Source organism: Halyomorpha halys, unplaced genomic scaffold (genome assembly GCF_000696795.3).
Source record: "Halyomorpha halys isolate HHAL.00 unplaced genomic scaffold, Hhal_1.1 Scaffold5072.1, whole genome shotgun sequence".
Classification (NCBI taxonomy): Eukaryota; Metazoa; Arthropoda; class Insecta; order Hemiptera; family Pentatomidae; genus Halyomorpha; species Halyomorpha halys.
Genome location: NW_027113544.1, coordinates 56,968 through 77,016, shown reverse-complemented (window position 1 = coordinate 77,016; position 20,049 = coordinate 56,968). Strand labels below are relative to the sequence as shown.

At 28.4% G+C, this 20,049-nt stretch overlaps 1 protein-coding gene across 7 annotated transcripts in view; it reads left to right on the top strand.

Moving 5' to 3' along the window:
- Positions 1–18,813, top strand: part of krz (beta-arrestin protein kurtz) — a gene marked incomplete at its 5' end in the record, with an annotated part of 28,085 nt that extends 9,272 nt beyond the window's left edge. For 4 of the 7 annotated variants that reach the window (XM_067050981.1, XM_067050978.1, XM_067050979.1 and 1 more), the window contains 4 exon segments: positions 7,890–8,033; positions 12,672–12,758; positions 14,310–14,450; positions 17,207–18,813. In XM_067050981.1, coding sequence (XP_066907082.1) covers positions 7,890–8,033; positions 12,672–12,758; positions 14,310–14,450; positions 17,207–17,300 — 466 coding nt within the window. 7 annotated transcript variants of the gene reach the window in all.
- Between the last annotated feature and the right edge of the window lie 1,236 nt (positions 18,814–20,049).

Below are 20,049 nucleotides of genomic sequence, written 5' to 3'. Positions count from 1 at the left end.
TTCACATTGCATTTACTATCTATTCTTTCTTATTTTTCACTATCTCTATAATTTGTACTGAATATCTATGTTGTTACTGAAACTTGAAAAAAAAAAATCACTGTTGATAATCATATAATTGATCTCAGCATTAGAAATTTGTTGAGACTTAGCCTTTACCTCTTTTTACTTCCTTAAAGACAAGTATTTTTAAATAATTTTGTTTTCATTCCCCTTGTAGTTTAGATGAAATAAAAAAAAGTTGATACTTCACTAACATATTTATGTACAGTAGATGCCGTAATATAGTTCTTTTACCTTACAACATTTGTAGGGTAAACTTCTGTATCTTGTAATCCACTGGGTTCAATAACTATTTCCTTTTTGTCTTATTTTTTTTTTTCATTGTCTGGTCTAAGTGCCAGTCACAAAAAGTAAACAAACTAGCAAAAAAAGTTAGTTATTAGTAACGAACCTCTGCAGAGGGTTCATTATCCTTGAACCCTGAGAGTTAAATTAATAAATCAGTAAAAATTGGTTAATAGATAGATTTTTCCTATTTTGTGTTATTTTTTTTACCACTACCAAGACCATATTCCTACAATTAATTACATACAGTCAACTTATATTTCAATTTTTTTTTTCGAAATTGATAGCGTGATAGTTTTTAATTTTCTATTTTTATCATAAAAAAGTAAAATTTCTTAAAATAACCAATTGACATCAAATTTTAATATGAAATTGTTTGTATGATTATAATAAATAGCCAATAAAATAAAATATAAAACAGTCAACTTTCGATAACTCGAATGTCAATAACTCAAATTCCTAAATTAGCGAAAGTTGGCTGTAATTTTACTTGGATAAGTCGATTATCTATAAATAAAACTCTCAAGTAATCGAATTGCCTTTGGTTTAAGGAGCCATGGAAATTCACTTATAAGTTGAAGTTTTATTTCATCATTTCTATAACTCAAAGTTTTCAGATGCACTATTATCAATCCTACACCTGATAGCACATTCGTGTTTGTTGTTTGTTTTGTTTTTTTCCACTTCTTTGTATGTAGTTGTTTTATTCTAATTTCTCTAAAACATCACTCTAAGACAAAGATGTTGGGTTTAAAACAGAAGGTTATCATAAAGCAACATTGCCGAAAACCTTATCCGAAATTTAAAGAATGAAGATAAGTATGACACAGAGAGTGGAATAACTTGTCTTGTGCATGAGTGAAATAACTATTAACATCAAAGTTTGAAAAAAATTTCAAGTTTTTGTAAAGTTACACTAACAATAATTTTGTAGAAATGATACTTATTCAGGTTGACCTACTATTAGGATCTTACCCACCACATGAAGAGATATGTTTTTATTGTATTTCTTGTAGTAAAAATGCTTTGAAAAAGGAATTTTATTAAATTTGAGCATTAAAGTAAATTCTTATAATATTGAGAATAATAATATATATAATACATGAATAAATTAAATGTACTAAGAGAATGTTTTTTAGCTTAAAGCATTACTTTTAAAATGCTATTTGTTTGACCTTGCTTAAAATTGAAATATATCAATCAATATTGAAATATTGACTTAACCTTAAATTTGCTTGCATTTTCTGACATTGGCCCATAGAGCCAAAGACAAACTGCTGCTATTCATAAGTGGTCAAAGAATAAAAACTATCCTCATTTTTAAAACATGGAGGAATAAAAATTGAAAACAAAATTAAAACTGGTCAAGTATCATCATTGAACTTCTTTGTATAGATTGACTTGACTTTTTAAAATTACATTGATGTAAAGTGAAATTATGCATATCTTTGTTAATACTGGTCTGATTTAAATTTAAATTAATTTTTTTGTGGGGGAAGGGGAGATTTATTCGCTTTGAAGTTATTATACTTACAAATTTTCTTAACATTTACATTTCTGTGTGTGCGTGCATATATATATATATATATATATATATATATATATACATATGGTATGGTTTGTATATTGTCGCTACCAGGTTTTTGTTAGGAATGTCAATTGAGCTAATGACCAAAAAAGAACTTAACATTTTATTTTTAATTTCCTTATTGTGGATAAGTTTGCTCTCTCTTGGCCCTTTTCTCTGAATTTTGTGTTTTAACCAATTTTTTTTTCAAAAATGCTTCCGGTAAATTATTAAAACGAATTTGAAAATTGTGATATTTATTACTTAAACTTGATAATGATGGTATAGAAGGTTGAAAGGTTTATAGAGAAAATTTAGGACAAGTTTATAAAAAATCGAGCCTGCTTAGGTGCTGCTGTCTATAGTTTTGGTTATATTGCAATTAGGTATTGTGCATAGGGTGAGATTTGGTTCACAGGTATTGGAAGTACAATGCTACAAAATGAAACATTAATGGCCAAAATTTTTATTTAGAGGTTTCTGAATTGTTAAAGAACTGTTAAAAAATTTTCCCGATTATAATGCTCTCCTTACCTAATAGTAGTGAGGTCTTGATTGGCAAGTTATGCTGGCCCAAGATCCCAGAGTGTCCCATTCGAAGCTATGTTGTTTAGAATTCCATCCTGGACTGTTAATGTTTATTTTTCGACGGACTGAAGAAATGAATCTCGACTCCCCCACTCTGGTTAGTACAAGGCAGCAATCATCTTTTGTTGGAAAAAAGAATCACTCAGCCAACTTCCTAGACTAGTTGTTTGCAATCTTAGAGACCCACTACGTTACTCACGACCGGAAGCCCTTTATTACATGTTTATAGATCTCTAAAACAAATTGTGAGACATTTTGGAAACATATGATGTAATCATATAATGTAATGTATAATAGTACAAAATTTAGTCCTTGAAAGGACGAGTAAAGGAGAGAGAACGGTTGTTTCTCACAATCCTGTGGTGATGGCTGACGATCATCGTTTCATGCACTGCTGATGTGTGTGGTCTAAGGGTGTCACCGTCTTCTCCTCAAGTCTTGTTCTGGATTTCTATAAGATTGTGGTGGTGTAACTTTTACCGTTCCAGTGTTCCTTCCAACGAACGCCGGCTACCATGAAAAAGGTGTAATTGGTGGTCAAACTGGTGACCAGGCTGTCAGGACATATGAACTGTGCCTTTTACGTCAGGTTGCAAAATGTGATCCATGCTGTCATGATTTTACATCGAGGGGGGCACCAAAATGAGATTAAATAAATTTACAAAATCGGATGTGTAAATCCGACACTAGTTCCATTATTACTTAGTTTCAGTAGGAACGTAAAGAGATTAACTTGGTAGTCCCATTACAGTGTTGCTATAAAAGAGAGAATTCCTTCTTCTGATAGGAAAATGTTTTTGTTTGTTTTTACTTTCGCTTACCTACATATGGAATATATCGTTTGTTTACAAGTGAAATACACTAAAACGAAAATTGAGATATTTGCTGATATTATGATATTATTTTTTTTTTAATGTTATGGAAAAATTAATTTTACTTTTTACAAGCAAATTTTTATGATATTAATAAATTCTTTTGAATTTAATCTAATATTGTAGACTGGAAAAAGTAAATAACTCAGCGAATAATATAGTAGAAAGTATTTATTAGAAATTTTGAATATTATAATAAAAAAATCCTAATTTTTTCTTTTTACTTCCATTTTAAAATATTCCTCCGCAGTTGACAATGATTTAGTTCCCAATCCTGTTTGTTACAGGAATGTTTCACTTTAATATGATATTCATGAATTATTAAAGGGTAAGTTTATGAAACTTTTTTAAAACTGCCAATTACAAGTGCACATGTTTAATTATAAATGTTGTTTGTTAATATAGCCGTTGTAATATTGCACCTTTATTTATTGTTTAATTGATGGTTTTTGTAGTAAGTACTGTTAAATTTGAGTAACAGTTTTTTGTCGAATTATTTTAATTCATTTAGGTAGGTAGAAGTAGTGATAACTAGGATTTAGTACTATATTGAGTACTCATTGCAATTTTGTCATAAATTAGGACCTTGTACATTACTGTTGCATATTTTATACAACATAGTAAGTATTTGCATTTATTATACTCAGGTTTTTCTCTAACTTTATTTGAGACTAATTTAAATTTAAAAGTATTTATCATATACTTAAATTAAACTCTTTTATATTTTAACTACTGGTAAAATGTGACCATCTAATAAGAAATAATAATAAAATAGTGGAATAGCTATTATCAGATAATTATTTCAAGGAATAAATATTGGTAGTTATTTGTTTGTGGTTATTTTATCAAATAATCCTTGAATCGGAAATAAGCCTTAAATTTATGTGATGAATAAATTATTTAAACAGTGTGCAGGTACAGTTTTTAGATATAAATAAAGCCTACTGCAAGATGTGATACACTGGCTTCAGTTGTCGAGTGCGGTATTTTTATAAATTAACCTCATATTGGAACTTAAAAGATTAGTAATTAATATATTTTTAACTGATGAACATAAAGAACTTTAGTTCTCACCTAAATGTTTTGTAATATGTGCGAAATGATAAAAATAAAAATATGTAATCGAAACTATTTGACCTTTTACCGGAAGTGGTTAATCAAATAGAATAGTTACGGGTCATAATTGGGAAAGATTGAATCAGCTGAACAGTCACTCTTCATTTAAGCATGTAATTTATATTATAATAATGAAATGTTTTCTATATTTATATAAGGCAATGGTTGGGGGTGTGGTCAGTGAAAAACACAAATCATTAAAAAGTTATTTATTATTGCCAGGGCTTAGGCCAGAATTTCAGGCCTACATCAGGGATAAGAAGACAAACCAAATAATAACCATAATGCAAAAAGACTAAAAGAGTTACAGAATAATTAAAAAATAACAAGCAATAAAGAGACATAAATAATGTTGAAAGAAAATGTATAGTTAAGTATTAAGAAGATAAAGGCTATGTGAGAATAAGAAATATTAAAATTAAGAAAGAGGAATGAACAGATGAATAATATACATATGAAAATCTAGTTAGCAAATATATTTGCTAAAAGAAAATTATTTAAAATTAGAGTTGTGAGGAAGAAAATGTATGTAACTAATGAAATAAGTAAGTAAAACAATAAAATGATAGAAATAAAGTATAAAGTTATATAAGGTAAATGGAATTATTAGTAAATATGACAATAAATAGATGTGATGAACATAACTTAATAACATGGATAGGGAGGAAGAATAAGAAAAGAGTAGAAAATGGAGAAGGGGTGTAAAAAGAAAGACAAAGAAAAAAATAAAATATGAAGAACATACTATCATGTACAGGCCTGCCTGCCACACAAGTGATTGCTGATTTCAGAGATAACAAATATGTTGAAGGTAGTAGCTAATGGTTAAAAGTCAAGAATACATTTACAAGTTACATTACTTAAATAGGTAAAAGTAAGATGTATAAAATGTGACAACAAATAATTTGAAAAATAAAAGAACATAAAACATGTAGTGGGGGGAGAATATTGTAACATTAATGCTGTTTTAATAAATAAAATATTTAGAAATATGCTAGGGATAAGTTTTGTTTATCGGTTTTTAAATTGACGGAAGAAAGTTCTAATTGGATATAAAAGCTTTCAGAAATAGGGTCTTCTTTTGTCATGCTTAGGGACTGTGATAAGTATAGAAGTTTTACAAAAATAAGTTTTCATTAAAAAAAAAAAAAGGTTCAAAGAAAAGGATTGTTCTGAAAGTTTTGAAGCAGTAGATTCGTGGGAGGAGACAGAATATTTATGTTGGGTGATTTGGTCTTTTAGATTTTTGGTCACCAATATAAGAGGAATTACAATTGGGAGTGGATCAAGATATGCAGTATGCGATATTGGATTGGTGTAAAAGAGGAAAAGGGTCCTTAAGATGCGAGTGGATTTTAGACAGTTCATTTTCTAGGTTTTTTCATTTTTCTATGGTAAATATAATTAATCCCTTAGTCGTGGGCAACAAGAAACAAAAAATAGCTCTCTACTATTTATTCATTGCTGATATTTTGACCCATGATATAGCTCTTCATCATGGCTAATAATAAAAATATATAAAGAAAGTAGAGTCAAAGAAAAAGTGATTTAAAAAATATGTAAGGTGGAAATATACAAACTATCAAAAACATAAATAAAATAATAAGGAGGATAAAGATAAAACCAAAATTTATTAATTAACATAATGTGGAGTAGTGAAGTAATATTATAGAAAAGTTCTATTAATTTAATTAACCAAGGAGACATAACTTACAAATTAATTAATAATAAACTGGTAAATTAATCATATTGAGGCAACAGTGAATATAATACTAAAAAATAGTTGATAGTAAAAGTGATAGCAATTTGGGTGAAGAATCAAATAGTATAATGGTATTTTTATGAAAATTTAATTGAATATAAGTGATAAAAAGTTATAAAAAAAGTTATTAATTGATTAGAAAAAAGGGTATGAGTAAGAGTTAAAGTTAAGAAAACAATAGGTTATGAATAAAAAATTACTAGAATATGATATATCAAGAAATATCATCAAAATAGTAATATAAGGGCAAGAAACAAGAAATGGAATAAATTAAAAATACCTCACCATCTCATTAATTACTTTGTCAGTTATTATCTTTCCTTAATTAATTAAATTAATAGATTTTTTCAGTAATATATACTCCAATTTATCAGTTCACTAATCTTCATTATGTTAGTTAATGCTTTTTGTTTTTATCTGTCGCCTCCTTATTATTTTATTTAAGTTTTTGATAGTCTGTATATTTCCACCTTTACATCTTTTTTTAAATCACTACATTGACTCTACTTTATTTTTAGCTATAATGAAGACCTACATTGTGAGTCAAAACATTGGCAATAAATAAATAATTAAGAACTATTTTTTGTTCCTTCTTGACTGCAGCCCTGACCATCTCATTCACTTATAGTCAATTATTTTATATATATATATATATATAAATAAAATTAGTAATTCCTTTTCATTCACCATCAGGTATTGGTGATACATATTTCTGAAATGTATTGAAGATTTCTAGATTGAAGATGTATTTAAGATTTCTATGAAATAAATATGAAGTCTAAATGGCTATAGGTTTATTCCTAAATTAATTGGTCGAGCATTTTTCTCTTCTTTTAGACAGCTGCGAGTTATCAATAAATTTTTTAAATCTTATATGTTGCCTTGAGGTCAAAAATTAAAAACATCTATATGTTATTTCTTCTACATTTTGGGATACCTTTAGTTTGCCCTTGTATTATTGGCTGAGTCAAAATAATCTAATTATACCAGAGTAATTAAATTTCTTGAACTTAAAGTCTGTTCTAATGGTTCTAGACATTGATTAAACTGTTTTTTTATTGTTCTGAATTTAAATTTTGTTACAGAACTGGATAATTTTTATTCGTCCAAGAAGAAATTTTTTTTTATTCTTGACCCTAAGGCAATATAATGTGTCTGATTTAGAACAGTATAAGAGTGTGCAAGTCAGATAGTGAAACAAATTAATGAAGTACTCAGTACTTGCGATATTTAACCTAATCAAAATAGCCTTATTGCAAAATATGTATTTGCTATTGAGATTCTAATGGCTAAAAAATAATACAATTAATTTATTTATTTTCCATAAATATTCCTTTCCCTCATAAATATCTTGATGAACCAACTTTCCTTATTCCCCGCTCCTCTACAGTGAACTTTAATAAATTTAAAAACTTAAGAAAAATCCATACAGGATATTTTTATGGGGGGGAGAGATTTAATTATACTTCCTAAAGTCGCCTAAGTGGACTGATGCATATGAAATCCTTAGGTGGAAGGGAGTTTAGATATGTAGATAGTATGTAGTGATTTTTATAATATGTTTGTAAATCCATTCCGTTGGGATTGGATTTGCATTGTGGTGATGGAGCATGAGAGACTGTTGTGGTGGTGGTAGGGAAGGTTGTCCGATCGGGCCTGGCTTCACACTCTCCAAGGTGTTTTCACTGACACCACTCCTGGCAAACAATAAGGACAAATGGGGCCTAGCCCTCGACGGGCAGCTCAAACACGAAGACACTAACTTGGCCTCGAGCACTCTGTGAGTACCTTAAAGTTAAATATTGTGACTGTCGTAGCTTTTCTAAACTTTATTTTTATTAGAAACAAAAATCATGAAGCTATGTTAAAGCCGTTAGTCCTTTTTCTGTTTTATTTTTGCATCAGTGGTCTTTAATTTCATCTATCAAATGAATTTCGCCTGTAATATCATTAATTCATATTTTTAGTATAATTTTTATTTATGGTGAACATTGATTGAAGATTATTTACTATTATTATAGGTTTCGCTTAAGATTATAGTAAATTAGAATTTTTTAGGAATGTTTTGTTCTGCGTCCTAATTATTGGAGAAAAAAAATTATACTTCTATAAATCATTTAGTGGACACAATACAATACTTGATATGGGACTATTATTTTTTTATATAGTTTGTACCAGGAAGTGATTTAGTCAGCTAACACTCAAAAATCAAGTTCTGACTGTGAAGGATCAATTCCGCACTTCACCTTGAGGTCCAGCTGGAACTCTTGACTGATAAAACAGAATGTAATCTTTTTATCCAAGCCTGGCTCGAATCTACCCCTAATAATTGGTTCTCCACTCATCCATTCCGCTCCTCGTCAATTTAGGCTGTTTTTTTTTTCAATGTTCATATTAGTTTATTGTTTTGATTGAATTATTCTCAGTTAATTAACTTATATGTGCAGTATACTATAACAAAAAGTTTTAGCAGCATTCACTAAAATTGTCTTTCTCCATCATTTTTGTTTAGAAAAATGATTTCGTTGTTTCATTGCATTAAAACTTCTAAACAAATATAAGCAGAGGGAGAGAAAAAAAAGTGAGTCCCCTAGAAGGACATTTTGTCTAACACCAAATCATTTCACATTACAATTTTCAACCCTCTTAATCTAACTTCAAAACTGTAAAAAAAAAAAAAGGGGGGGGGAGGGGAGGGTGAGAAAAATTTGAGACTTCCAAAAAGACCCTAATCTAATACAACAGTTTAATTCAACACTGTAATCTAAAAAAATATAATTAACACTTCTCCAGCACCAACTTAATTCACATAGAAATTTTTAATGTTTCAACTCATTTGCAGGGGCCTGCAAAACCTTAGTAATCATGATAAACCTTTTATCTCCCAATGGAGCAAAGGGTATTAATTAATGAATTCTCACCACTGATCTTGATCAATTGCCAATTTTTTAACTTCTCTCCACTACAGTCCCAACCAGTTCACCTCTCTCATCACTGATCTCTACTGTGTATTCCTGGAACCTTAATCTTAACTGAGTGCCCACAAGACCTTATGTACCAAAACAAATGTTTGAAAAAGACAAAATTTTGACTGAAATTCACAGCCACTTTCTCATTGTATTGTTCAGCCTAGAAATCACCATCATTTGATCCAAAGGTGGCAGATGGAAGTGCCTAAATGTTTCAGGGGAATAAAATAAAATAAACATATTAGGCATCCCCAAAATCCGTGTTCCAAGAGTTTTGAAACTATTTAAGATGTACACCCTCCTCCTTTCTAATGCAAAATAAAAAATATATAAAGTTAATCAAATTATGCCACTTAAAATATGCTATTAAATCAAATAACCCCTTTCTTCAAAACACATTTTCGATTTGAACCTAACAAAATTTTCCAACTTTTTAAAGAACCTTAAATTCTTTGTGTTTATAAACTGTTCAACTTTATTTTTCAATGACAAGGATGGACACATTCATTTTAGACTATTTGCATGTTTGATCTTCTAGGAATATTTATTATTGTAGAAAAGATTATTTCAAAATTGAGATGGTTTAACAGTTTGATATGTATATGTAATTTTATTTATTTGCACTATATATTTATAAATAGTTTTAAATAAGTGCATGATTTCATTGTCATTTTAATTTATGTTTGCCTGAGGTAGATGCATTGGGTTGAATGTCTGTATGACTTATATGAATGTTATGATATCGCATGTTCATATTTAATTAAATTACTGTTTAAAGTGGAATTAAATAAGGGATTTTGCTAACTACATTCTTATCTTTCAAAATAAATTGTTTAATAGTTATTATCAGTGAAGTAGTATATACTTTAAAATATAAAGCAATCCTCATGAAAAATGATTGAATTGATTAAATGCTTGATACTCATATTGTCAGATCAACTGTCTCAAAATAGAAATAATAGAATATACCATTTATTATTATCATTTTTTTTTTTAGTCCTATCCTAATTTTGCCAGTTTGCAATGCATTGCTATTGTGGCACCAATTAGGATAGTTTCTCCATTTGTGTAGGCCCATTGATTGACACTACCTAAATCTTGTGGAATTCAGTATGAATGATGAGTTTCAGCCTCCTCAAAAACCCTAGATTGTAGTAGACTTGGGCCAGTACTGCCTTTCACCAAGATGGTAGGGGAGGGGGAGTCAATGAGCCTTAATAAACCATGAGATGACACTTATAAAATCGGAAATGTTACATTTTTAGTGAGCATCATTACTCATAAGGTATCTGGAAAATTTTTAGCCACATTCTTCTGATGGTTTTGTTTTGAACATCTTTGTAGTGAACATCTTTTGTCTATTTAGCAAAAAATAAAAAAGTAGATTTTGAGCAATGATTTAACATATATTTAAAAGGCTTAACACTAAAAGAAATCAAAGCAGAGTTAGTTGCATCATGGCACATCTGTCCCTGTGTATGCAGCTATTGACGATTGTATCGAATTTAAACATGGCCATACATCAACCATCGGTTTCAATGGCTAAAATTAAGGAATTAAAGTTCAAATTCATAGATCATCCTCCATATTCATCAGATTTGATCCCAGTTATTAATGATTATTCAGTTTTATTTCCTTAGTTAAAAAAATGTCTCAGTGAACAATGGTTCACATCATCACCTTAACGAATGTCTACTTTGTGGATCTTCCTAAATCATATTTTTATGATGGGTTAGGAAGAGTGGAGGGACGTCTGATCAAGTTTATCAAGCTAAGATAACATTGAAAAATTTAAAAAATCCTTTTTCTAAGAACTTAGAAAAAGAACCCTATTAAGAACCACCAACCAACTTAAGAAGAAGAAACCACTGCTGCTCCCTCGTATCTTAGAAATGTGGTAAAATTAATAGCTCTTCAATTATCAAGGTTGGGAAACTTTGAGGATATTGAAAGAATATCTTGGAGTTTTTTGCTCATGTTCCTTTATGAAATCAGCCCGCAGAAATGGAACAGACATTTATATTTTTCCAGGTAGTTTCCCCAATGGTTCTGAGTGGAGATGGGTTGTGACAGCCATTTGGTGGTTTATGAAAAGTTATTCCTGTTCCTCACCAATACCTAATGTCACAGTCACCATATATTGACCAGGGCTCTGTTTAATAATGAAAGCTTATAGTATTGGTCCATAATACAAGTACTATACAAACTACTTAGTACTTGCACTAATACTTATTTTTTTCATGATAGGAATGACTATTAGTGATATTACAGAAATTAAAAAATACCAAAGTACAAGTTACTATTGTACAAGTCAGTATAATTGAATTAAGATAAATCTACAAGACTAATAGTATTAGCTTGTGCTTTATTATGAAACAGGGTAACCCCTGTTGTAACTTCCTGTTTTAAAGTTAAGCATGGGAGGGAGAGGCTTGTATAGCTATAATTATAAACAACCAATCTTACTAAATGTGACTTAGGCTATGACAGCTATCCCAAATCTAACATATTCACGAGTTGTTAAGATTTCCTGGGTCAGGAGGCACCCAGGAAATCTTAACAGATAACAGCTGAGGTGCCAGCTATATGAGGCATTATTTTTCTTGAGCCTCTGGATTGAACCATTTTAGTAAATTCATACAGAAGTAAAACCACTGAAGCTTATATGTGATTATAGAACTCTATGCAGAATACCAAAGGTTCTCCATTTTTATGCTTATTCTCTTCTTATTGTATCTGTTGTTCTATCCTGATATTGTTAAAGCTATTTTAATGAAAAAATATTGTTACCCAAAACAGACCTCTCACAAATAGATTCCTACTGCTTTAATTCACTTATTGACACTCACAAGAAATGTTTCAATTAGAAACATTGAAAAAAATAACTAAAACAAATTTTTTGAGGAATTCCTTCTGCTAACTTCTTTTTTTTTTCATATAACAGATCATTTTAGACCTTTATTTTTTTTTTGCACTTAAAATGCTATTAACAAAAAAAGGTGTAAAGATTAAGTATTCATTTTTCTAAATGAACTGTGTGTTCCATTTCTTTGAGCTGTTTAATTAAGAATCTGAGTCTGGAACTGGGCAACTATTTAAATTAAGATGTCTAGACTTATAGTTTTAGAAGAATTTTATTACTGACCAATTACAAACAAAACTTAACTGATTGTGCATGCCTAATCTCTATCATAGTGGTTTGGATACATTGATATGTTAATTTAATTGTTGGTTGTTAGCAAACAAATATCAAAGAAAATTCACTCTTTGTCATAAAATTTTATTTTAATAACTTTTAACTTGAGTTTTTTTTTATTTTTCAAATTCATCATCAAATTATATAAAATAATAAATTATTTCGTGCATATATTCTCATATACACATTATAACGTTAATGAATATTTCTTCATGGTATAAAACCTTAACCAATGCCTTTAATTGCTTTATAGAGTTGCTGACCCATCACAAAGGGAAAATCTTGGAATCATTGTTCAGTATAAAGTAAAAGTGAAGTTGTGTCTTGGAGCACTTGGAGGGTAAGATTTTTCTTTTGCTTTTTTAATGTTCTGTCAAATTCTTTTTAATATTTATTTACTTTATTTTCATAATCTATTAACATTAAACATAATTCATTTAAAATTGTAGTAATAAAATAAAATTAATTTAAGAGAGATAAAGAAACTCAGAAAAAGTGAAAAAAAAAATTATCATTAAGAATATTGTTGTATAATAACAAAAATTAAAGCCTAAGTCTGAACCAATTATCATAATTATAAAAATATATATTTACCTTTTCCAGTTGTTATTTCTTATTACAGTTACAATTCATGATTTCAAAAATCCATGCATTGCAATTGGCAAGAAATAAATAAATTAATAATGGTATTGAGATTCAGCAGTTTCATATTTATGGTCCTCTTAGTTCTAAATTAGAGGAGCGGGGTGACTCAGTGGTGAGGCACTGTGTTACTAATTCTAAGGACACAGGTTTGAATCCAGCTGCGACAAATAATTATTTATTCTGCTCCTGTAACCATGAGATAACCCTATGGGTTTGAAAGCTCTCTGCAGTCCATTTAATTTGGGAAATATGTGGGGATTGAATATAATCTGATCAAATCACCTCCTTACTCAACCATTGGTCTAGTCAAAGTACTTCATATCATTTACCTCTGACTCTGCATATCATTTAGCTCAAAAATATTAGATTGTTTTCATTGTCCCCTGTTTCTTTATCATTTCCTTAATTATTACATTTTTTTTTAAAGTAACTTGAGGTTTATCTGGTGGTGTGGGGTTAGTTTCAAATTGTTAAAGAATCTTTTATGGTCAACTATAAGCAGTCATAATCCAATCAAATAACTGTCAGATTCAACGTAGAGGAAACTTTGGGTCAATATGATATACAGCTTTATTCATGTTTGTTGTGTTTTTTAAGCAAAACAGGAAACAAACTTTTCTATCATTTCAAGTTTTTGTTAAAAAAAAAAAAAAGAAACTTTTAGACATAACTTAAAAATCTGTTGAAATCAATTTGATTAAAATTTATTTTGTCTTTGTTAGGAACTTAGACAATTAAATATTTAAATTATTGAAGTCTTAAAAACATTTTTCCTTCCTTTTCCGTAGGTAGCTGCTAAATAAAATTATATGTATTTTGATTTCTTGTTTGAGACTGATTATATTTACCAGTTTAAATAAATGAGATTCATTTAGCCCCAACACTCTTTATTAACTTATTTTAAATCTACTACGTTTCAGCCAACCTGCCCATTATCAAAGATATACTATTAATTAACAGCTAATAGAAATATTTTATTTAAAAAAGCTGTTAATTAATAGTATATCCTTGATAATGGGCAGACTGGTTGAAATGTTGAAGATCCAAAAAAAAATTAATAAAGATTGTTGAGGCTAAATTGATCCAATTTATTTTAATTAATAAAATTATTAAATCAAGCCTTATTCACAAGAATTGGTAAACACATTTCTGAGTAAACATTTAATTTAGGAACAAAAACATAAATAAATATTATCCATAAATTCTGTTGGTTAGTAATCTTTCTAATTAACTATTATTTTTTAAGGGACTTGGTCGCTGAATTACCGTTTATTCTAATGCACCCAAAACCAGAAGAAGAGTCAAGTCTACAGCCAACTGAGGCTGATGCTGCGCAAGAAGAGAACGCTCCGATGGTTGTCGATACCAATCTTATTCAATTGGACACGTAAGTTCTTTATTTATTTATTTAAGATACAATTATATCACACAATTTGTTAGCAAAAGATTTTTTGTGAGATGTATAGTTGTATTTAATGAATAAAAAATTGGTAAAAGAACTGTTACTCATGATTGTTAAAATTCTTAATATCTGGGGTTTTTGGAATAGGGTTGTAAAATGTGATGTTACACTGGATTATCTCTCTAGGAAGTCTGGTGAGTCAATTCTTTTAAAAGTTTTTTTGAGGTAATCACTTCCAATTTTTTTCCATTTTGAAAACCCAAAAATAATAGATACAGCACAAAATACAAAAAACAGAAGATATCTAGAAGCTATATACATAACAAAAACATACAAAATACAGTAAACTATAAAACTGACACTAAACACTTAAACACACATTACGCAGATATTATAAATAGACTTAAAATAAAAACATAAAAATCAGATAAAATAAACAGGTTTATGTGAAAAATAAAAAATCACTAAGTTTATAATAAATACAAAACAGGGAGGTAACCAAACAGCACACTGGACATGAGATAAGGTCCAAAGAGATAGTAAGAAATGTAGAATGATGGCTGTGCCAGAGAGAAGTGAAGATGCACAAATGGTGGACATGATTTCCCATATGAAATCATGAGGTGACTTTTATTGTATAAAATAAAATATAGTGCATGAATATGGGACAGTGGTCCCGAAACGTACAATTGTCATGAATAAATAAATAATAATTTATTTCAAATGATGGAAGTGATTACCTCAAAAAAAATTTTAAAAGTGATGTTACACTTATAGGCTAGGTAATTAGTTACCAGTAATTTTTTTTTAAAATTCAATTCATCTTTTGCTTTTTAAAAAGTTACTATATCATTGAGCTTCTTTAAAATTTCTTGTTACAGAATAAAAATCCTTAAACACAAGTTGTAGAATGTATTTGACAATAAATTATGAAAAAGATGTTCAGGGGTGTGGTCACAAGAAAACAAAAATGCAGACGTTTCACCCCACTTTATCAGGGCTGTTTCTGCTCAGTCAGTATGAAAACTGAAAAAAAATTCAACAGTTTTGTACTGACCTGAGCAGAAACAGCCCTGATGAAGCTCTACAAAGTGGGACAAAACATTGGCAGATAAATAGTTGTTAACTATTTTTGTTTTCTTGTGACCACACCCCTGACCATCTTCTTCATAATTTAAATTAATATGGTCAATTATTTATATATATATATAGTATTTGACAATAATATGCCTATAAATTGCCAGACTATGGAATAGTTACAAGAAGCTAATATGTTAAGCCTGTTCGTTTGCTGGCTTTTTTTCAGTGCACAGCTTTAACAATTTGCTAGTTCGATGGCTCAAATAATTCAGGGAGATCATGCGAATGTTTTTAAACATAGAGTTCAATGTACTAAAAAATATTTTTTTGTTTTAAGTATTCTAGATTTTTTCGTTGATTTCATATTCTATGATGAGTAAGTTCAAGATCAGATGTTATAGAATATAAATCTCCAATAATAGAAAAACTAAAAACGTTTCAATAAAAATTGACTACAAAAATAATCCTGTCCTTCTGAGGCGTCAGAATGTACTTGCAATTACACATTTGTTGACTAATAATGAAGTTGATGACTACAAATATGGAAATTTGTTGTAGTTGTCAGATCACTTACAATACACTTGACAGCTTGTTTGCTAGTAAATTTTGTTCCATACATTTGTACTTTTCAACAACAAAACTTACTTGTAAACAAAGTAATTTAATCAGAAGAGTCTTAAATTTCATTGATTTGTGGAAGGCCTCCAACTATTTCGCCAAGCTTTAATATTCATATTTATTATTTCAATAGCAACCCACCATATTTTTAATTAGGTATATAGGTACTTTCTTTCGCTATTTTTCTGTTAATGTTATATTAAAAAAATTTGAAAACATTGGTAGTAATTTTTTTATTTTATTATAATACATTTTTGGAGGCATATAAGAATAGAATGACCGTGTTACACAATAATACAAAATAACTAATTTCAAAACCTTATGTTTAATATTTATGTATAATATATTTTAATTATATCCAATAACTCATATTTTGAGAACAATTATACTTAAGTTTAAAAATAATAAAGCTATGTTTAAATATTGTATGATCAGTTTTAAAAATGACAACATTAGTTACTAATAAATTTTACATCATAAATTCCATTTAGAGTAAAAATATAATATTTCGTTAAACTATTTTTTTTTTTAAAAACTACACTTAATTTTTTTAAAAATATAAGATATATGATCAGTGACTTTACTATATATTTTTCATCCTGTACTGCATTAATGTGGGCCTTGATAATACATAATGTTAAAATGTTTGCACATTTGTCTCATACAATTTGAAATATTTAAATTATTATTCCAATATTATTATTTTATTTTTTATCTTAACATTTTGTTGATTTAGATTGCAAAAATAGAATTTTGGGAGGAATCGATGATCATTTAATCACAGGTTCTCTGTTCTTGTCATGTTCATTTTTTTTTTTTTTTTTTCCATTTTTTATTTTTAGTTAAAGTTGAAATTAATATTGTTACAATTTACTTAACAAAGTCACAACACATTTAATGCACTGTCGAATCCTCACTCATCTTTTTTTGTAATGTTTTCACTTGATAGTTCACCTGCTTTACTAACTTAAATCTTGCTATAATATCAAATTATATTGTATTTTTCAAAAATTAAATGTATTATATTGCTGTTCTGTTACCAGGGATGATAATTTCGTCGGAGGCGATGCTGATGATGACATAATATTTGAAGATTTTGCTCGGCTTAGACTCAAAGCTGGTGAAAGTGAAGCCTAATAATCTTGTACAATTTCATCTGTAAATTGTTGTTATTTGTTAGTTATTTATGTGTCAGATACCTTTGTTTGTTATTTTAATTATTACACAAGTATTAGCGTTTGATATTCCTTTTATGGTCGTATGTGTATTACAATACACATTACACATAGCCGCTTTGATGTGGCTTTATTTGGAAATTATGAATATATATATATGAATACATAAATTAATCTATAGTATTATCAGGGAAGTGTTGAATTCGGCACTAAAATGTCAAATGGAGCATTTAATGTGTATTATAATTACGCCCAAAGGGAAACTACTTCCCCTAGGACATTTAAATATTTTCTAATTTATATATTTTTATGAGATTGTACAAATATTAGTTTCAGATCCATAGCTTTAGTGAAGTTGAAGAATTCGAACGGTCAATGTTTTCATGATATTATGTCATCTTTTTTTCTTAATATTATATATTTTTAATTATTTAATTTCACAGGTTTGCATTTTATGCATTCCATATAATTTTTATTATTGAATTCTAGTCCCAATTTTTCCTCTGGGTTAAAGGCATTGTATTTATTTAAATTAATTCTACACCAGCAGTTTTAGAAAACCATTAGGTACAATACCTCTGATCAGTTTTGTTAATCTCTCAACCTCCCCTATTTTAGATGGATATTCAAATTTAGATAATGTTTGATTGCTTTTTCTAAATATAAGAAGGTATCACTTTTCTGTCCAAAGATTTACTTTTTTTTTTTAATCGAAGATGTTCTAATGTGAAGAATGTCTGTACGTGACAACCAATTGAAATTACTTCATGGTATTTAATTTTAATAATAGTCACGGCATATCCCAAAGATATTTACCTAGTAAGTCGTTGTTTCTCAGCTATTTTTGTTAACCATAAGAGTTATTTACACTCTAATGAAAATGGGAAAGATATATTGTAACTTGTACAAGATATGTGTAAGTATATCTAAATTTTAACTGTGTAAAAATTCAATTAGGGCTGTATTTTGCTTATTAATTTTAAATATTTGAATACGCAACAGAACATAATACTCTATTAACCATGTTAAATGTGTATATTTGTATGGTACGTAGTCGATGTGTTTCCTAGGAATGTCTTTAATTTATATACTGATATTTGGTATTATACAGTTGTATCACTTCTCATGTTATATATTTATTTTAAATTTAAGCTATGTTCTTTTTATTATAAAAATAAATATATCTATTTCAGGTATGTAACAATTTCTGTAATATTACACCTGAGAGTAATTTTTCAAATGTTTTTCACCAGTGAATCGGTTCCAGTGGAATATAGTTTTTGTAGCACAATTTTTCTACTGAAAATGCAATAACTATCTTGTAAACATTAAATTGATCACAAATAAATATTAAATTATTTGTATACATAATATACCAATACAAAAAATTATCGATGTCAGCTATGAAGTATTTTATATTCAGTCACTTGTTAACTTAACTGTAATGAAAATAAACACTCACCGTTATACCCTAATAGATATTTCATTAGCAATCATATTCTTCATTAATTTAATTAAAATTTTTTGTCTAATTAAGTAGGACTAAAACAGCACTTAGAGGCAAAAAAAAAGGTGGCTATCCATATTCAAAGTTGGAATTATATCTAAACTCTATTTAACTCTTCTTCAGGCACACCAGTCTGGGAACATGGGACATGCTTGTCCTATATTTTCTTTTTCCTTAAATTCAAAACCTTAGTCAGAAAGTATACCTACAAATATTCAAAATTAGTTCCCTATGATGCACTAAAAGTAATAAAGAAAATACAGAAATAAAATCCAATATTTGAAGATTGTTAGGGCTGTGGTCAAGATGAGATAGAAAATAATTCTCAACTATTTATTTATTGTCGACATTTTGACCCACAATGTTAGTCTAAAAGATTGATATAAAAACGATGTAAAGGTTTTGGTATAGTAACTATCAAAAATTTATGTAAAATAATAAGGAGGATAAAGATAAATATAAAAATCATTAGCTAACATAATGAAGAGTAGTGAACTAAAACATAAAACAGAGTATATATTATTGAAAAATCTATTAATTTAAGTTACTGAGACAGTAATTAGTAATCAGCTGCTACTTGTCATGTTTACTATTTATCACCTGTCTTCATTTAAATTTTCTCAATAATATATTTATATTAGTTTATTCTTTACCTTAATTGCTATTACTTTCAGTACCTATCATTCTTTATGGTCACACTCACTATTGCCTTAATATTATTAATTTAATAGCTTATTATTAATTACTGTCAGTCATTATGTATCAGTTCACTATTATTTGAAATATACGGTCAATAATAATTTTTTTATAGTTTGTATACCTCCACCTTTAAATCTTTTTTTTTTACTATTCTTTTACGTTTACATTCATCAAAAGAAAGTGGCAAAAAAATTGTGGGAACCCCTGGTCTATATCATGAAAGATAAAAACTTCAAATTATTTATTTAATTATAAAGTTTATTAAAGAACATTTATTTAATACTTAGTAATAATCATTATCTTATGTAATAATCAGTCTTACAAGTTTGTTGTTTGATCGATCGACATAACATTCAATAAAAATTTCCTTATATTTGTATTATGAAATATACTTAAATATATAAACTATTTTATCGTAAAAAGAAATATACACATTTTAAAAAATATCATTCACTACAAAATTTCTTTTTCAACCTAAAAACAAAACTTAAGTACATAAAATATC